The sequence below is a fragment of the Lates calcarifer genome, linkage group LG8 (genome assembly GCF_001640805.2).
Source record: "Lates calcarifer isolate ASB-BC8 linkage group LG8, TLL_Latcal_v3, whole genome shotgun sequence".
In the NCBI taxonomy this organism is placed as follows: Eukaryota; Metazoa; Chordata; class Actinopteri; family Centropomidae; genus Lates; species Lates calcarifer.
Genome location: NC_066840.1, coordinates 22,589,741 through 22,609,014, shown reverse-complemented (window position 1 = coordinate 22,609,014; position 19,274 = coordinate 22,589,741). Strand labels below are relative to the sequence as shown.

Genomic DNA, 19,274 nt, shown 5'->3' with positions numbered 1-19,274 from the left:
AAGGTAAATCATTTTTTAAATGCTTGCCAGAGTCAACAGCTCAACCCACGCTTCTTCTCTTCTTCTTTTTTTAAACGCACTCGTTCTCAAGGAAGCGAGCGCTCCTCTTGTCATCTGCTCGTAATCATGCGGCCTCTACCGATGACTCTGACTTCAGTTTGACCCTCTCAGATAAAAGGCAGGTTATCGTAGGGACTTAAACAGGGAGCGAGCCCAGCGGGGACGGACTTCTCACTTCAGCTCTGCTCTGTGTCACGCTGGATGTCGAGGGCCTTTTTGCAGCCAGTCACATTCGCTCGACCCTGCCTCGTGAAGCAAATATTCTGTTTTGCACTCGAAGACCTCAGGCCCTAAATTTGCGGACAACAAAGACAGTGTGCTTATCATCGCCGCCTGTTTTGTTTGTGAGGCAAATAAGCACTTCTCTGAATGCCTTATCGCCATCTCAGGTGTAAAAGCGTCCCAGGCACCGTTGTACACAAATAATCTTAACAGCTCCCCTGTTGCTCTAGATCCTATCTGGTTTTCAGGAAGCCAAGATTGTCGGCTGTATCTGGCAGTGACGTATAAAAAAATAAAAAAAACAGAGCAAGAAATGGAACCATGTAAAACTTTATTATTACTCCAACATTATGACCACTAATTTACATCAGGGATAAAGACTCACAGAGGGGTGCATACCTCAGTTTGATTGAACAGATTTAGGCCTGTACTTTACTCAATAAAAGTTATACGAGTTTCATTTAGTTAAAGGTCTTGTTTAACACAAAACACTTTTTTTCTTTGCCCCCCCCTGAACCCACCCCTCCCACCCTAACCCACTTCCAGCTGTGATTTTAAACGTTAGCTAGTGACTGAATGCATGAGGCCCTGCCAAATTCTTTAGCCTAGTCAAAGACAAACAGCTCTGTTTGTTGATAGTAATCACCAGTCGTGTGTTAATACATTGAAACTGGTTCAGACATGGGTTTACGTCCACTCTGTGCAACTTGATCATTGCTTTTCTCATGTGTACATCTGCAGCCAGAGACAACCAGACTCTGGACATTTAAAAGTTTGAGTTTTGGGACTTTCAATCTATAAATCTCCTCACACTTGTTATGTACTTACACACTTCTTTCCACATTTGTATCGGCTTTGGTTCTGTGTTTTATTGCTGAGAGGTAAATGAAAACAGCCAAACTACACAACATATAACTGAGTAAAGTCTAAGCAATCAGTAGTGGAAGAAGTATTAACAACCTTTACTTAGGTAAAAGCAGAGATATGACAGTGCATCACATTTTGAAGCTCATCACATTTTAAATCTGAATTTGCAAAGTGAGTTTTAACTGTAGCTGTCAGACATATGTAGTGGAGTTAAAGTTGAAGGGAACTTCACTCAAGAACTGTATAAACAGGATCTTGCAAATACCAAGTATGACTACAACTCCTGTAGAAGTGCACCACCTGAAATTTTGCTTAGCCACCAACCAGACTCTGTATAACTTTTCTATTATTTAAAAATCACACTATTTCACATCTTATTTTTCAGTTAGTACCTACTCACGTCTATTTTTATTCTTCTCGACAGGTGAAATTCTTGTAGAGACTATTAAATCCTCAGTAAACAGTAAAAATTTTAAAAGTTATTGTTGCATAAAAATATCAATATTAGCCTTCTAAAACCTACATGTGTGGAGTACAGTGCACATGAATTGAGTAAATGTACACTTTATGTGGCTTTTCAAACAGAACATCTGAAAGTGAACTTACTCATATCATAGTACTGGTAAGAGTCATAAAACAGAGCCTTAGTAGATGGCAGTTGTAATTCATGTATTAGTAAAAATAATGTGATGCATGAGTAGGATGGATGCCCACCAGCAAAAGGTTCATGAGTTCTCCAGATAACAGACACTTTCACCTCTCAGTTCAAACGGTCTTCTGCTCCACTTCTACCAAGTATGAGCGGATCTCTTTTTTCAGACACTAATGTGACTGGGTCAAACTCATTGCCATCACTGGTATCTGAAGGCTTTAATACTTGGGCTGTAGTGTATCATCAAGGATTTCAATTCTAGACAAAACCAAAGCACATTCCTCTGTCTCATTAGTCTTATCAAAGGCCACTGCCATGTTTTGACTGGAGTTAGAATGAATTTGTGGGTTTTAAACAACCAGTCAGCCTCCTGTCATCCAACATGCTTTACTTTCTCCCCTTTAGGACAAAAGAGCTGGCTCCAAATAGGTGGAATTAACTCAGACATGTGGGTCAAACTAAAGGCAACAGGTTTTTTTTCGCTGATGGGACAAAGCTGCCTTTTAGTCTAGGTGTGACTTTATGTGGATCTGCTGTCTGGCTGTTCACCACTGAGCATGAGTTAAGTTTGAATTGCAACTGGACCAGTTTCTATTTCTTTGTAAAGGGCACAGACTTCAGAAATGATGAATGACCGTGGCTTAAATTTGTGAACAAGATGTGAAGTTTCTTGGCAGCGTTTTATTCCCTCGGCGCGTTTGTGGAAGAAATTGATGCTGCAACTTGGATATATATATATATATATATATATATATATATATATGTATATATTTTACAGGATGGTTAAAAATGCTGATTTTCTGGCAGCTACATCAAACATTTCATTGTCAAAGTTTTGCCTGTTGCTTTGTTCCAAACAACTGTTCATAATTCAGAAAAGTAATCAAAGCAGCAGTGTGATCTAGTCCTGTAGCCTCCAATGAACATGACTATTGTTTGGCTTTTTTTTTTTTAAAGCTGCCATTTTATAAGACAGCATAGCCGTACCGGCTTAAACTTTTTTGAAAGTACTTTTTGACAAGTGAATTTTAGTTATTGGCTCATGCAGTGTAGGAAATTGTGAGGTGCAAAGCCAGAGATATAAATAAATACGAAGATGTTTGCAAAGATGACGTGACATCCTGTGATCTACCTAAACGAGAGAAACCCTCTAATAATGTGACATTAGTGGAAAACAGTAATTTCACCAATGTGCCTGATGCCTCTCTTTGTTTGAATTTGAACACAGTTCAAGTTGGGGCACATTTCAGTCCTGAAGTAAAAGCAACCAAGACATTTTTTATAAGTTGGTGAGAGAGCTCTGTGGCTTTTTTTTCCTTTTGTGTTGACTTTTTGACTGTTGCATGTTGGGCGGCCCTTCTTATTGGGGTTAAGGGACGCTAAATGAAAAGCGGCCCCGTGCCTTTCATGTGGTGCACGGCTGTGGAAAACTTGCTGCAGATTAAGGCCACGTTTTGCAAACAAAAAAAAGAGAAAGACAAAAAAAGAAACGACTCTCAATGTGACGCATCAGCTCCAGTTGAGCAGATGAGGAGAAACAGCAGCGCTGGTGCGACTGCAACGATGACTCAGCAATCTGAGGCCAGCCTCTGTCTCCACACCACTGGCGGATGGTGTGTGTGTGTGTTTATGTGGGGGTTTATTTGTGTGCATGTGGATGTGCCTACGTGCTTGTGTGGGCATATATAACTCATTCATATGACTGTTATCCCACTCAATAAATAAACTCATAAATGGTAGTGCTCAAGCTCGTATATCAGCAAGTTTAGATTCATTCATGAGGGCAAAGGAGGGCTGTAACTGACTTTCCAGACAGTGATTTAGTCTATAAAAGATTATAAAATAGTGAAAAATGCACATTATATTTTCCTAGAGTCCAAGTTTGAGTGTTCACATTGCTTATGCGTCTCAACAAACAGACCATAACCAAAAAAATATTTGATTTTCAAAGAAATAAAGCAGGGAAAAGCAGCAAATCCATTTTTAGCTTTTTTTTTACCAGTGAATATTTGGCATTTTCAGTTAAAGCCCTTGAAATTCTAGCTTCACATCTTAAGTATTTCACTTCAAAAATAAATATTCATGACTAAATAATGCTGCTAATCTGCTTCATAAGGACAGTGTGGGTGTAGTTTGATCAGATTTGAAAGACATCTGCTGGCAACATAAGCAAACAACTCCACAACTGCCATCACATTCACATGAGTCAAAGGCTTCTGAATTCTGGTTGGTGGATGTAAATATGAGGCATCATCATTTTCCAGCCTGGTCTGCCCTCTTTAAACCAGTCAGAAAACACAAATTCAGAAATCTCCAAATCACCAAAACCGATTGAAGTTTGGTAGAAATGTTAAATCTGTTAATGTTAATAAGGCTCTGATTGAAAGAAACATGTTTTCAGTGCCTTGAATCAATATTAAGATTGTTTTCAGGTGATGACGAGTTGCCTCAGCACTAGATTATTCATCTTTTCTGTGCTAGAGAGCTCACACCGCTGCCCTTTGTTACAAGAAATCTGTTGAATTGAGCTAAAGCCGTAGGCTATGTACAAAATCCTGTCTTGGCTGGCGCGGGACACCTCGCAGGTTTACCTGTCTGTGTTGAAAACCTGGTGAAAGTATGCGTTTGTGTGTTGAGGCTCATGCACACATGGACAGACAGCCCGCAGTGTCCGTGCATACAGCAGGAGGAGAGCAGAGAGTGTTTTTGGAGGCAAACTCTGGCAGGAGCGCCGACAGGGAGAAAGAGGGAGGGGGTTGAAAAGGATGAAATTTCAGATTCCTTGGACAGTATTGGATAGCTGGCCAGGAATGCACACCTCGTCTGGGTTGGGAAGAGCTTTGGGGATTTGGAATAGTTATCTGAGGTATGTGTGCTGGCCAGAAAAGAAGCGCGTCTGTTTACACTTTAGCAAATCATTAATAGGCTGCATTATAAGAGTAAACAAGAATTGATCTTGATGACTGAAGCGGACAGATTTGAATGTTTTTCATCAAAATTCAGCTCATTTCAAATAATTGGAATTTTAACAACCTATTGGCAAGATAAACAAGTTGACTTAAAGGTGCAAGTCAAGAGAGAATTGCAGTGTGTGACAACAGCAGTTTGGTGTGACGTAGTTGAAGGGTTAGATTTCAGATGGACAGTACTCCCAGACGCAGCCCTCGCCCTCATAAAAACAATGTGGTCACTGTATGCAACCAGTCCCATGACCGAGTCTTTAGAATCCAAAACATCATAAGACCTTATCACCAGATATCAACTTAAATTTGTAATTTTAAGGACATTAGTAAGGGTTGATTATGGGGAACTATTTTGGGCTTGTTTTAAAAGAAATAGTTGTTTTTGTCTTTGTAAGTTAGAGCCAGATTTGGCTCCCATGCGCCTCTCACATCCCCCTGACCGGGCAGTCAACGGGACTTTGTTTCCCAGACAGCTGGAGGCATTTGTCTGCTTGGGATCCAGCACAGGAATTGATCGCACAAATCCATTAAGCCAAGATCAAATTCTCGCATTGTCCAGCATGTTTAAAGAACAGCAGAAACAAGCGCTTTTTAAATACTTACAGAACCATTCAAAAGCGATTGGAGTTTTTTTTTTGGTTTTGTTGGTACATTATGTCACTATATGAGGTAATCTGCTTTTGACAGCTTACAGAAAACACCTGCTTTGACATCACTGACTGAGGTTTGGCCTCAAGTGGAACATGTTTGGGAGTTTCAGCTTTTAGATAAATTTTTGATACTGGTGCCAGGAAAACAGAGTTTTGGCACAATATGATATCTTACTTTGAGAAATATAAACATGTTCTTCTACAAAATCAGTTTTTGCACATGTAACAAAACACAAGCAGCCTCAAAAGAACCTTGTGAAATATATGAAGAAGCAAGAATCTGCATTGCATGCCAACTCTTGGAAGCTGAATCAAGTCAAGTTTATGTATATAGTACATTTAAAACAGCCAGAATTCACCAAAGTTCAATTTTAGTTAAAGGCACAATAGTAATGAGCAAAATGACAGTGGTAGAAAAGGTACAAATACAAGACAATATCAAGATACGTGCAAAAAAGTAAAGCAGAATAAAACTAAAATATGAAATACTAAAACCACTAAGAGCAGCCGAAGGCCATTGAAAACATGTACATCTTGAGTTTTGTCTTAAAAGTGTTGGTGTAGGGGGAACATTTGATTGAAAGTTGAAAGCGATTCCAAAGCTTTGGAGCTGCCACCACAGCCCACCAGCCTTGGTTGAGGAAGTGAAAGGTGAAAAACAATTGTTCTGAGGATCTAAGAGGCCTAGAGTTGGAATAGGGGCAGAGGGGCTCTGAAACGTACAGGGGTGCCAATCCATGTAAGGCTTTAAAAACAAATGAAAGAATCTTGAATTCGATCCTGTTTTTTGACAGCCAGCCAGTACAGGGATGCTGATGCCGGTGTAATGCTGAGTCTTTTTCTGGTAACAGCTTGGAGTCTTGCTGCAGCATTCTGTAACAGCTGCAGGCGAGACAAAGAGGACTGGCCGATACCCAGATAGAGTGAGTTGCAATAATCCAGGAGATTAATGCGGTGGTAACAGTCCTCATATCATTAAGAGAGAGATTGTACTTAAGTTTAGCAACGTTCCTGAACTGGAGAAAGCAACCTTTCATCCCAGAGTTGATCAGCGAGTGATCAAGAGTGCTGGCATGGGCATAAAGGTTCGATGTCAGTGGCTCTAAGTGGTTAGCAATTATTCCCTGTGGTGTTGGGGAGAACGAAAACAATCGCTTATGTGTTGTTGTCATTAAACTGAAGACAGGTCACCTGATACTGCAAGAGAACAATGTCCCATGGGCATAAGGTTGGGGTGTTAAGTTTGAATCCTTTAGATTTTGTCAGCTATTCATTAGATACTGAAGTCATAAATAAATAACTTAGTAAACATGAACTAAAGGTTTTTACAATTAGATTACATTTGCTGTTTGACAAACTGAAATTTTGATGTGATGATGGAGCTGGATGAAAAGTCAGAGAACCACCAAAGTTTATACAGTTCACCCTGATGGGGACATGAATTCGTTGACCAGATTTCACAGCAATCCATCCAGTAGTTATTAAGATATTTCAGTGTTGGACTGACTGACCGGAAGCTGACTGGTAAACTGCAGCTGGCTCTCAAAACCCTGAACCCTCTGAGATACAAAGTGTGGGTAGAGTAGCTTCATGTCAGGAGGGACGTTGATAAACTACGCACTTAATCAGAGTAATAATGTCGTCATGGTTTTACGCTCATTTGTGTCTAGACAGGGTGCAGTTGTTCAAGCATAATAAGGATTTTTTTTTTAAACACAGCCCAATTCTTCACTCAGTCGTTTTGAACAAATGATTATAATGGCCATTTCTGTATTTTTGAAAAGTAACTAATTTACTGCTGCAAGGCTGACATCCTCAGAGGGTTATCTGTCTAATGAAAGGCTCTCAGCACAAATTAATGTAAATATGTCGGTCCACAGCTTACGTAATTGCAGTTCTGCTGCTGTGTAACTGCTCTGCAGCGAACACTTGATTTGCTAAAAGAAACTTTATTCAGTGCACGTTGCAAAAACTGTAATGAAGCCTTAGCTTTGGAGTTTATGTCCAATCAGATAAAACTGGAGAGAGGTGATAACAGATTGAGGAGGAAACAAGAGCATATGGCGACTGTAACAGGAAGAATACAGTTTAACTGTATGAGCCTGGCTGTTCAGAGCATTTGCTCTCAGCACCAGTTATTCCTATGATCCTCATCAGTGTGATTACTTTGAACAAGATGATTGCAGTAGCATTATGCATGATGTAAGAATCATATAAGAAAGTGTGAGGGAGGAATCTGCAAGATAGTTGTCTCTTTCACTTTGGATGAGCTGGTGCATGAGTCAGCTGCTGTCGTTCAGTTCTGTGGCATTAAGCTCTCCTGACTTTGCAAAGACGCTGAGCAGGCTTCCTCCAAATTGACTGGATGCTAAATGAAGAGATGGGGGTTCTTCTAATGAAAAGAACTCTGGTTTTCAACTGATAATGGTGGAAAGCTTTGTCAGTATCACTCTGTGTGGTGATCTGTCTGAAGCTGAGAGCTGAACTCACCTGCTGGCCATTCCTCCATTAACAGAGCCGTGTCAAGGCCAGACATGGATTTTATATTTCACCCTCTGTGTTCTTGAGCTTGCGCTGTATGTATGTTAGTGTTTATGTGTGTGCAAGTGCGTGGTGATGTTTGGGTATGTGGCATGGATTTCAGGCTCCACGCCCGCTCTATAAAATGAGCTGTGTAAATTTGTAAGGCTCTGGCTCTGTGCCCGGTGCTGCCCTGTCGGCCCAGACATCTTCACTAAACGTCACACTGAAAGCTTCACTTTGCACATTGTGGAGGTAGCAACGGCCGCCGCAGTTTCAAGAACAACACGACAGATGGTGAGTGCATTAGATGCATTTCACATCCCCCCTCTTCCGCTTTTCTTCCTTGTCTTAAATAGCAATTGGCATCAACTTGGGCATATGTTACGGACTTGAGAACCAAAATAGTTGGTACAAATGTCCAAGACCACCATGTGTGGCTGAAATACTTTTAATTTTCTGGCTCAGGTATGCAGAAGGTTTGTATGGCAAACTAAATCAGCTTTTCCTGAGCTTATTTTCTCTCCATCTCCCATATCCCATGGAGTTTTCTTTGTCTGCAGTCCTTGTCTTTTGACTCTTTGACAGCCCGAAAGTAGCTGAATTGTGAGAGAAGAAAGGCTCTTTGTTTTGCCCACTTGCTGTCACTGTGGATTTGATTGTCTCAGTAGGCAGCGTGGCCTCAGACACAACCATTCACACACAGTCACCCCTGTGGATGGACATTCCTTTTGGCAAGGCTCCCAGATGGCACTGCAGGTTCTCTGTGGGCTGCGGCCATCAGAAGGAGTGATTGACTGTGTTTCTGAAAGGCTGAGCAACATCGCGACAGGAGTGTGAAGGTTGGAGAGCCTTAACACTGCTTTTCTTTCCCGCTGAGGGTTCAAAAAGTTATGAGTGCAAGCCGAAGATTGTAGAGGCTTTGCAAAAATGGGTTTAACTTCCCGGGGTGTACCTGAGGGGAAGCTAATGTCCCTTTTGTAAGAATTTCATCTAGTGCTGAAATGACCAGTTGATTAATGGAGAACTTGATTGGCAGCAACAATCAACAACATTTTAATTCCAGCTTCTCAAATGTGAGAATTTGTAGCTTTTCCTCATTACAACGTGAATATTTTTAAGGGTTTGGGGGCTGTTTGTCGGACAAAGAAAGCAATTTGAAGAAGTTGCCATAGGCACTGGGAACTTGTGATGGAACATTTTAGCAATTTACTGACATTTTATACACTGAAATCAGTCAGTTAATGGGAAAAAATAATTGAGAGCTTAATAAACAAAAGCACAGTTTCATTGTGGCTCTAGTTTTATCTCAGAATGGTAGCCATTTTGGAAAAAATACTGGAAATTTACTCCAACATTTGCACTTTTGTAGTAACCAAGGGGAAGTCACTGTGGAAATAGCCTCCTCTGAGTGTCCCAGTACTTTGGACTGAAAGCACACAGAACTTCACCCCAGCCATTTCTGCTTCCATGTGCTTAAGGATAATGAACTTTGGTTAAAACGTAAGCCTAAAGTGGTAGATGCTTAAAAAAGGAATGGTTTCAGAGCCACAGGGTTAGTGACAGGCTGTTGAGCATCCAGAGGAAGTCTCATTAAAACAGTATTTTAGTGTTTTATGACAAAGCTCACAAGCAATGTCAGTTCCATTAAGGAAGAGTGGTAGTTAAAGGGACCGTCCTATCATCCAGAAGGTGACCGATTTTTATCTGCGTGACAGATACCCGTGAAAAGCCTCAGATGCCCTGAAGCTGTCTCTACTCTTGAATCAAGTTTTCATGTCGATTAATTGATTTGTTCATCTCCTTTAAATGTTTAATTAACCTAAACCCAGATTAAAATGTCACTAATATGAAGTCCTCAGATCCTTTATCGCGGCCAGTTGAGCTAGAAGTAATTTTATGAGTCTTGGGAAATGACATTTTCCCAAACGGACGTCTTATGACTGGCTTCAAACCGTTGGTGGCAGTCACAGTGGAACAGAAGTCTCGCCGGCACAAACATAGTTTCACAGAACAAAAAAATGCATTTGTTGGTTATCTCGCTCCAGTGAGTGTTTATGTGTGAAGTTGCACATTAGCACTAGAGCAAGGAGATCCCATGTCTGGCTTGCAGTTTTGCGTTGATAAGAGGTTAATGTAGCATTTAAACTGTGCCACAGGGCTGAATTTAATGGCTGTTCACACTCAAACATTCATTATTAATGTTGCAGGGAGATTTGTTATAGTCTGACTTCGAGAAAATCGTACATGTTTAGTTGTCATGATAGTTGCTAAACACATTTCTCTTCATGTATTTGATATCATCTCAAGGCTGAGCATTTCGCTCATGGGCAAAGTTTTTTGTTGAACAAAAAAGGCCCACTGAATTATAAATGACTGTATCTGCTCTGGATGTTTGTATGAGCTCAAATCATCTGCAGTGGGCCTGTTAATGGATGCAATTTGGGTTGGATGGAGACATATTCAAACGCCTACACTCTCTCCCAATTGAGACTGATGAACTGAGATTGGTACGCCTCAAGAAAATCACTCTCTTGTTCGCCGTGACTGTGTGTCATTGTAGTGCCACTGTTGCATCATATCAGACAAACTGGTAGGAACAGATATATCCTGGAGTAAAGCTTGTGTCATGCAGAGGAGGATAACAATGGAGCCATTGTTATTATTTTATGCCAAACACACTGGAGATTTTACTTCATTAACATTATTATGTCAGAGCTGTGTAGGAGGCAGAGAATAATCTGTTTTGGTTGAAATTAGCCTAAGACCAGTATTTGCTCACAAAAATTCATCCGGCCAACTAATATAAGACTAAAGCACCATTATAATGAAACTAAACATTAGGTTAGCTTATTAGCTAAAATTATCTTTCAAGTTCACTTCAGCCATTCTGTCCTATTGTTCCTTGTTAAGATAGTTAGCTAACTAGCATAAAAGGCTGTTAGCTAGCCTGCTGATTTTTCTTAGCCAGATTTTAAAGAAGCAAACAAATCATTTTCAGGGTTCAGTAGCCATGCTACAGCTTATTACTGCTAGCTTTCCAAGTTTTAATGATGACAAAAGGAGGTACTGCTCAAATAATAATTAATGGATAAGAAAATTAATAGATAACAGTTTTGATCACTGATTAATTCATTGTAGTTGTTCATCAAGGAAATGTCTGTCTGATCTGTGGGGATCTTCTTTTTCTTGGTTTTAAATCCGTTATAAATCAACTGTTTTTGGACTTGGATTTGTCAAGGAAGTCATTTAAAGGTGTCACCTTGTGCTGCTGGAAATTATGACAGACATTTTCTGACACTGAAATCAGTTAATTGTAAAAATACTACAGATACAGGCAGATTAATTCTCAAGGAAAATAATTCTGTCACAGCCCAATGTGAAAGAAACGTGTGATTTGCTAGTTATATTTAACTGTTGTACTTTGACTACAGTTTCTTTTCACCTGTGTGAATCATCTTTAACAAGATTATATTCTGCCTCAAAAATGCCTTGTATCGCAAAAGCCAAAATCTGATAACTAATCCTGTTTGTCAGGTACAATCAGTAAGATGAAAACATGATAACATTTCTCTGCCTCTTCCCCCTCTCTAATCCTTCTCTCCTCAGATGTGTCCTTTTGCCTCTCCTGAGTGTAAAGCCTCCTCAGCAGTCTCTCTTCCTGCTCGTGGACTCTATCGACGAGGGCTGTCAGTTGGGTGAGGGGGAGCAGAGGTCCTCCCCCGGCTCCCCCAGGACCATCGCCGAACTCCTGGCCAGTCATCACGAGTTCCTGCCTCCCTGGCTACTGCTCATCTGCTCCGCACGACGTCAGAACAAGGCCATCACCAAACTCTTCACAGGTAAATATTGTGGCTTTTCCTTTAACGAAGCATGCTGTCGGTCAGTTCAGGTCACCGCTCTCTAAGGGAAGAGGTGATTTCCAGAATGATTTAAAGTGCTGTCAAAATAATTGTGCTACCTTAATCACAACTGAGTTGAGCTGATGTAAAGAGACAGTTTGATATATGAGACAATATTTGAACTTGTCAGCACTGCTCCATGCTTGTTTCCACTCAATGGAAGCGAATTCTTAGTCTTATTATGATACATTTTCACCTGAATACGCAGTTACAAACAAAGCCTGTGGTGCGGTTCCTTTTTCTGTCACAGCATCGAATAGTACACATGCAAAAAAGCTTTCTAACATCACGACATGCCCGTAGAGATTAGGGTCACTGCTGCAGACCTCTGTAAGAGTTGCAGCACTTCCTTGATGTCCTGTGACAGTGTAGCATACCAGCTGCTATTATCTCCTTGTCAGGCCAGCAGCCTACTCTGTGGTGATGAGCTGGCATAACATTCATCAAGAACCTGGTTGTGTGGGAGGAAGTCTCCTCCGCAGGCTCGCACTGCTCTGTGTACCCCCTCCACCTTTTCCAAAACCACTGAATGTGGGAGCTTCTCGTGCCCTCGGCTCGCCTCCTAAGCCATTACGTAATATCCCCAGCAGTCTAAGCAGTCGTTCCTCTGCTGCTCCCCACTCAGGAGATGCATGTAGTCAGGTTTCAAAGCTGAATGAGATACATGTTTTTTCAAGTCAGGTGTTGAGAATTTCCTTCAGAAGCAGGCTTTAAATCTCATCTTCATTGTCATCTTCTTGCTGGCATTGCTCATCATCACATAGGAAAACGTCATAATGTCTTTAAGTGTAGAAGCTGCTTTATTGTCTGGAGCAGCACGAAAGGCTGCTAATCAGGAACTTGTATGATACAGGTATGGTCTTATCTTCATTCGTCTCTGTCAAGGAGTGTATTGTGGTCAGTAGGAACATTTTAAGACGAGGCATTCAAATGGTAATATCTTAAAATGTTATTGGCCTCAGTGACAGGCTACACCCACACTCTGATATTTAGCCCCAGCAATAGGTTTGACCAGCATTTGGCTCTCAGTGGGCAGTATATTCACATTCTGGCATGTGTTCAGTAGATTACAGTGATGTCCTGCAGGTATGCTATAACTCAGATGGCAAGCTGCGTAGGCATGGTTTAGACTCGCCAGCCAATTTCAAAGGAAAGCAATACAGATAATTTTGGCAATTTACAGTTAATGCAATTTGTAGTTGGCTCTCTAGGTAAAATTTAGAGATCAGTTAGTTAAACATTCTCTGTTATGAAGTTCTCCAATGTAAAGATTTGCTGATTATCTCTGGTTTCTATCAATGTAAGCTTAATATCTTTTGCGCTTTTGGTTGAACAAACAAGGAATTTGAAGAAAATTGGGATATTATGACTTTTCACAACTTTCTGCCATTTAACTGACAAAACAATCACTCAAGAAAATAATCAATAATGGAAAATACTGTGAGGATGGTCATGGATGTGCATGTTGATCCATTTGGGTGTAATGAGCCGTGTGCCACTAACAGCGCATTTAGACGCAAACCATGTCGTATAATGGGAGTCAATTGTGTATTGATTGGGTATAATTTCACTGGAGCATTTTGGTGTCACCATTATTTGAGCACCTGTCTTCCATTAGATTGATTCTCGTGTGTTTACATCTCAACTCAACAAGTAGTTTGAAAGTTGTCAATGACTGGGTTCAGGGTTTGGGATTAAGTGAAATCTTATAGTTTAAGTGTCAGACTGGTGTAAGTGTAATTTTAGAGTATAGATCTGATTAGTGTTGACAGTGGCATCGAGAGGGTGGGGTGGGGTTTAGGACACCAGAACTCACTTTTAGTCTTTTTGTGGGCGTCATGCGACTAATTCAGCAAACCAACTGTGATGCAAGCTGCCCATTTCATAATCGCAAAGACATGCCCACCCACGCTTTCCTCTAACATCAAAGCTTCAACGTAGGTGCCCGTGCTAGATTAGATTCTGGATTGGTATCAGAGTGTAGTATAAAGCATCCTCACTGCATTTTCCAAAACTTTGAGCCCACAGACAAGAAGAAGTTTTATATTTGATGTCCTTTCAGCAGCAATTTGCATTAAATCGTATTTTCTGGTTTATCCTGGGTGTGTGTGTGTGTGTGTGCTGTCTGCTGTGTCTGGCCCAGACCACAGTTTTAAATCGTCAGATTTTATCCCGAGTGCACATAAAGTTGACAGTGAAGTCAGCCGGGGAATATATAGCTGTATATGCCACAGATGTAAATGCTAATGGGAAATTTTTATCTGTAACTTACTTCAGAGAATCTCAGGGAGTTCTGTGATTGCCTATTTGCTTTTTTCCCTCTACGTTTGTAGCCGATGAGCTGTCTGTTCTTTTTGTTTTTGATATGATTTGAAGGGAATTTCATCTTGGAACAATCTGATAAACAGCAGTTATCTTCTTTCGTTTCTTTCTTTTTTTGGACGGGGTCTCATTGCTTTCCCTTTTTACTGCCTCTTTGATGATGGCCAAGCTTTTGTCAGACTTTTATGCCAATTGCCCAGCAATTGGTTTTCAAAAACAAGTCGCCTTTTGAACAGAGGATCAGAACCAAACTCACACATCAGATGTGATGACCTCGTTTGAAAGGAGTGAAGGACATATGTGATTTTGTTTCTTGTTTTTTGGATGAACATGCTGTTCTAGATTTAAAACTGTTAGCTTTTCATCAGATCCTATTGAGTCTGTGCATCGAGATGCTCCTACAGACCCACAATAAGCCTTAGGCTTTCTCCTTTCTGATGCCTTTAGCGGCTTCTTTGTTTTGTCTGGACTCAGTCTTCCCCTTTTAGTTCAACACTGGAAATTCTTCTGCAAGACTGGCTTTTTTCCCTCACACATAGACGGATGTAGACTTGCACACAAACACACTCACCCATTTACCTTGTCCTCCATTAGCTTGTGTGCCTTATTATGAACACAGCAGTGTGAATGCCCCTTATTCATGCAGCACTGGACCTAAAATAGACCAAAGGACTGCAGAGTATCAAATTGAGGCCAAGTGTCCCCTAAAAATACCCTCCATATTGTTTACAAGTCAGAGATGGCAGTGACCTGCCAAAAGACTCTACTTTCATGCTCTGTGCAAAGCCAACTCCTATTTTATATGAGCGGCCTATTTTGTCTGGGGTGGAGGTTGTGTGGGTTTCCCAGTATACTCTGGTCTGCGGTGATGGGAACCTTGTGGTCGTGTGAATATAGTGTCGATAAAAGTTTGAGTAATGACCTTTAACCACAAGGTCACTTAGCAGAAAAGCTGCTGGGGCCAGAAGTCTGCTATGATGCTTTTAAGATTTCTGAAAGAATTTAAGATGGCTCTTTGAATTCCTCTTTCCTTGCTCAACTGTTATTCCTTGTGTCTGTCTCAGAGTGGAATGTGCTTTGGGAAGTTTTCAACACCTCTGAGACCGAGCAGGAAGAAGGAGGCATTCTGACTTCTGCTGCAAAATGCCTGACTCGCATCCGCTCGGCTAATGCCTCACAAACAAAGACTGTTCTGTTTGTGAGGAGGAGTACAAGAATTTTGCAGAGTATCCCTCTGGCTGACTCACATTATATGATCACTCAGTTTTGATTAAGCGCCAGTCTTTGTGTATTACCTTTTAAAATGGACTATCATTTCAGTTTGGAGATGTAAATGAGCACAGAATCGAGCTCGATCAGTAGCAGCGTTGCTTCTTTATGTCCCAAGTGACAGCGGACCTATGGAGAGAATCTTGCTTTTTCTGTGCTTACCCTCTCTGTGTGCTGTGCTACTGTAAGACCATGATAGGGGTAGCGGAGTGGAAACACTTAGGCAGCGATTTTGGTTTGGAGCCGGGCAGAATCTGTGCCAATTTAACAAGGCCTCCGGCAGAAGGGAGAGCAAGGGAAAGGCGAAAGAGAGGGCGGGGTGGAGGTGGGAGACAGTGGGGGCATTTTAAATAGAAACAGCCTCTCAGACGTATTTCTTTTTTCAACAGCACATACCTCAATCTCTCATCATTTTTGTACATGCTCAAGTCTGATGAAGGTGACAATTTTTTGTAATTGGACAGAATTTATGTTGTGCTGACTCAGAAATACCTCCTATAAATCCTGGAATTTCAAATTAGCCCTGTGTAATATATTATAATGCTGAAATTTTAATTTATTCAGTTTTTTTTTTTGAAGACTACTTTTGTTTCACTTCGCTTATGGTCCCATTAAAATAATTACAGACTCATTTTAATCATAATCCCTTCATAGATTTTGATCCAGCCTAGTGTGTGATCTTTTTATCGTGTGGAGGCATCACTGAACTGTAATGACTACCATCTGCCCAATATTGTTTATGGTGCATGGTTGTCAAAATCGCTGTTTCTCAAGCAGTAAGTATGTCGCCGTGCTCTCCTAGGGTGAGCAGGGAGTACATGAGAGTATGTCTAAAAAATCCCTGATAATATCTAATAAGCACATGATCTCCATAAGGGAGGGGCGGAGATGAGTCTCATTAAAACACAGGAAACACATTAGTTAGTTAGTGGGAAAGTTGAATTACCAGGCTGCCCAGTTAGTCTACACACTAACTGACATCAGCTCTGGTATTAATTTGATATTGATATTTACTGTTAGAAAAATTATATCTGTATTCCTAATTTAAATGAGACCTACATCAATATCAGCTTAGAATAAGTGCAGAGGTAGACCCTGCTTTCCTGGTTTGACACTGTGGCATTCAGCCAGTAAGTCATGTAAGACAACAGCTACAGAACCCTGACAACGTGTCTGAGACAGAAGTGTCTGAAGAGCAAGGATAGGGCTTGGGATTGATCACATTTTACTGAATCTGAACTCTGTGTCAAGTCTATGAAAACAGAATGATTTTGAATATCTTAACCAATTTAGCTTCCAAGAATTATAAGCAACAAAAGTTAGTAAGGGTAATTATTATATTTTTTGAACCCTTGTTTTTGGGTGTAACTGATTGATAGGGACAAAAATCTTTGGAATCGGTGCAGGACTGAGCAACAACAGTGTACCGCAAACAGCTGCTTGTTTTTGCCACTAATGGGTTCAGATTGTTATTTTAAGTATCTGACAACATTATGGATAGGATTCCTACAGAGACAGATCTTTTTATTAAAGAGTAACATCCTTTTTGTTTTACCAGAAACATGGCTATATATCACCACCAGACTCCATTGACAAAAATAGACTAACTGATCAAGGGTCTGTGAGGTAAAATCACTGTTTTTGTCTGTGGAGTCTGGTGGTGATTCACTGACACCCAAAAGGCTTGTTGCCTACAGACTTCTCTAATCAAGAAAGAGCCAAGCTAACTGTTCCCCCCATTTCCAGTGTTACTGCTAAGCTAAGCTTATATTTTTTAAAGAAATAAAGTTAAACAAAGTAAAGATGTATTAAACATTTAAAGAACAGAAATGTAGGACATGTAGTTAGCTGAATAACTATGTCAAAAGAAAGAAGATAAAAGACGATCTCTTATCGAGTCTGGCTATTTTACTGAATCTAAACAGAACCAGCCATCACAACTCAGCTATATAAAGATGAAAAAATGTGTTAAGATCTGAGATAAAAGGAGCGAGCAGAATATTGCCTTGAAAATCTCTCCTCCCGTGTGGAAGCATCTCGTGACTAATCCATGAATACAGGAGGAGGTAGATGACAATGATACAGCACAGTTTAAAGGAAACACAAAACAAAACCTTGTGCAAGCTGTACTTAGGATTTTGAGAGAAAAGCCAACATGAGCGAGGGATGAGGAAGGATGGAGAAGGCATGGATTTGTGAACTGCAGCGCCAGTAGTTATAATAATATAGTATCAGTGTGCTACTGGAGCCGTGAAAGATAATAGCTCCCCTTTAAACAACCACATTCCTGCTCAGCAGTGTTACAGCAACTTCAATTAGATTGATTTCCACTATCATAAAATACATTATTATTTTCATTTTTTCCCAATTTTACCCTTAGTTCTTCTAGTTGGTCACAAGGGGCACTTGGCAGGAGTTTAAGGGCTTCTACCAGCCCAAGACCTGGAAAACAGCCACACATATACACAAAAAAACCACACATAAAAGCCCCTCTTAGTTATGAATCACAGCTGTAATTAAGACGGTTATATTCTTGGCTCAGTCTGAGGAATGTTACCGGAGTGTGTGGCTGCTTAAAGAGGACACTCATCCTGTGTAGCATGTTGATGGGGGTTTGCTCATTTCCTTCCTAAGATGACACATTTGCTCATGGTTTTTTTTCTTACGCAGAAGTAATCTGCAGAGCTACTTGTAAACTCAGCAGTATATAGATAAGACATTACAAATTCCGCAGCTGTTATTTAATTAAATGTACACTTTCAGGAAATTCTGTGACTCTGGGTGGGCCTGTGTTTTTGTTTCCTGTATTTGCGTTTCATTGGGGAGAGGGCAGTCCACCAAAGCAAGGACCTGAACCACATCTTCCACCTCCGCTCTACCCGCCATGAATGGAGCTTTCTTTACCCCAACCCGCTAAGAGACAGAACTGATTTACCACCAATGATCACAAATGAAAAGAGCAGCCCTGTTTTAAAGTGTGCGCCCTCCTCCACCTCTCTGAGCAGCCCTTTGTCCCGAGGCATGCAGCTGAATCTGACACAGGGCAAGGCCGTCCCTCTGCAAAAAGGTCAACAAAACTCTTAACATCTCCCTGGATGTGCCTTTTTTTTGGTGTATACTTTCTTTTTGGTCAAATGTGAGACCTCACTGGAGAGACCGTGAGATCTTCTGGCCGACTGACAACACAAACACACTCGTAAAGCAGCGAGGACGGTTTATTTCTTCTGGGCTGTGGAATGCTCCCTGAAGAGAGACAAAGATGGCTCTGCTTACGGACTCCCCAGTAAATGACATTTTGCGGCATCGTTTAGACGACTGGATGTATAGTCGTACAAATGCAACAGATGAATCCGAAACTTAACTATGAAATAAAATTATAAGTTTTATGAGAGATTTAGATGCCAAGACCAATTTTCAGTACTGAAAGGGGAAAGAGCTCCAAGGCAGCCTTTAAGCAGAAAATTAAAAGGCCTTTATTTAATAGTTTAAAGAACTTTAGAAACCAATTCCAACACATTTGGCCATGCTGCAGCCTTCACCAGGGAGCCTAAATTGCACTAGACTGAACCAAAGAGAACATTCGACAAATGCCTCCTGCAACCAAAACATAATAAAAGCCCTCTCTGTTCTGTCCTCCTAAGAGTTTTCAGTATTGATTGTCTCCACGCCTCGATTCCTGGGTAACAAGAGCAAGGACGACATATTTAATTAGCTTACCTCCCCCTTTCTTGAAATTGGCTTACACAGACAAGCTGATTTATGTCCATAGTCATGTATGAGTTGTCGTCTGTGAGGCTACACGTTGAGCCTCACTTTGGATGAGCTGAAGACCATAATCCTCGCTGAA

General features: G+C 40.8%; 1 protein-coding gene and 1 long non-coding RNA gene across 2 annotated transcripts in view; one reads left to right on the top strand and one right to left on the bottom strand.

The window, feature by feature from the left end:
- LOC127142727 (uncharacterized) overlaps positions 1–19,274 on the bottom strand; it is a 200,499-nt gene that overhangs the window by 36,471 nt on the left and 144,754 nt on the right. The gene's annotated exons all lie outside the window — the stretch shown is intronic.
- Positions 1–19,274, top strand: part of ankrd50 (ankyrin repeat domain 50) — a 35,338-nt gene that overhangs the window by 3,936 nt on the left and 12,128 nt on the right. Inside the window, exon 3 of the mRNA XM_018703018.2 lies at positions 11,544–11,776. Within this exon, the coding sequence (XP_018558534.1) occupies positions 11,544–11,776 (233 nt within the window). The remainder of the gene's footprint in view (positions 1–11,543; positions 11,777–19,274) is intronic.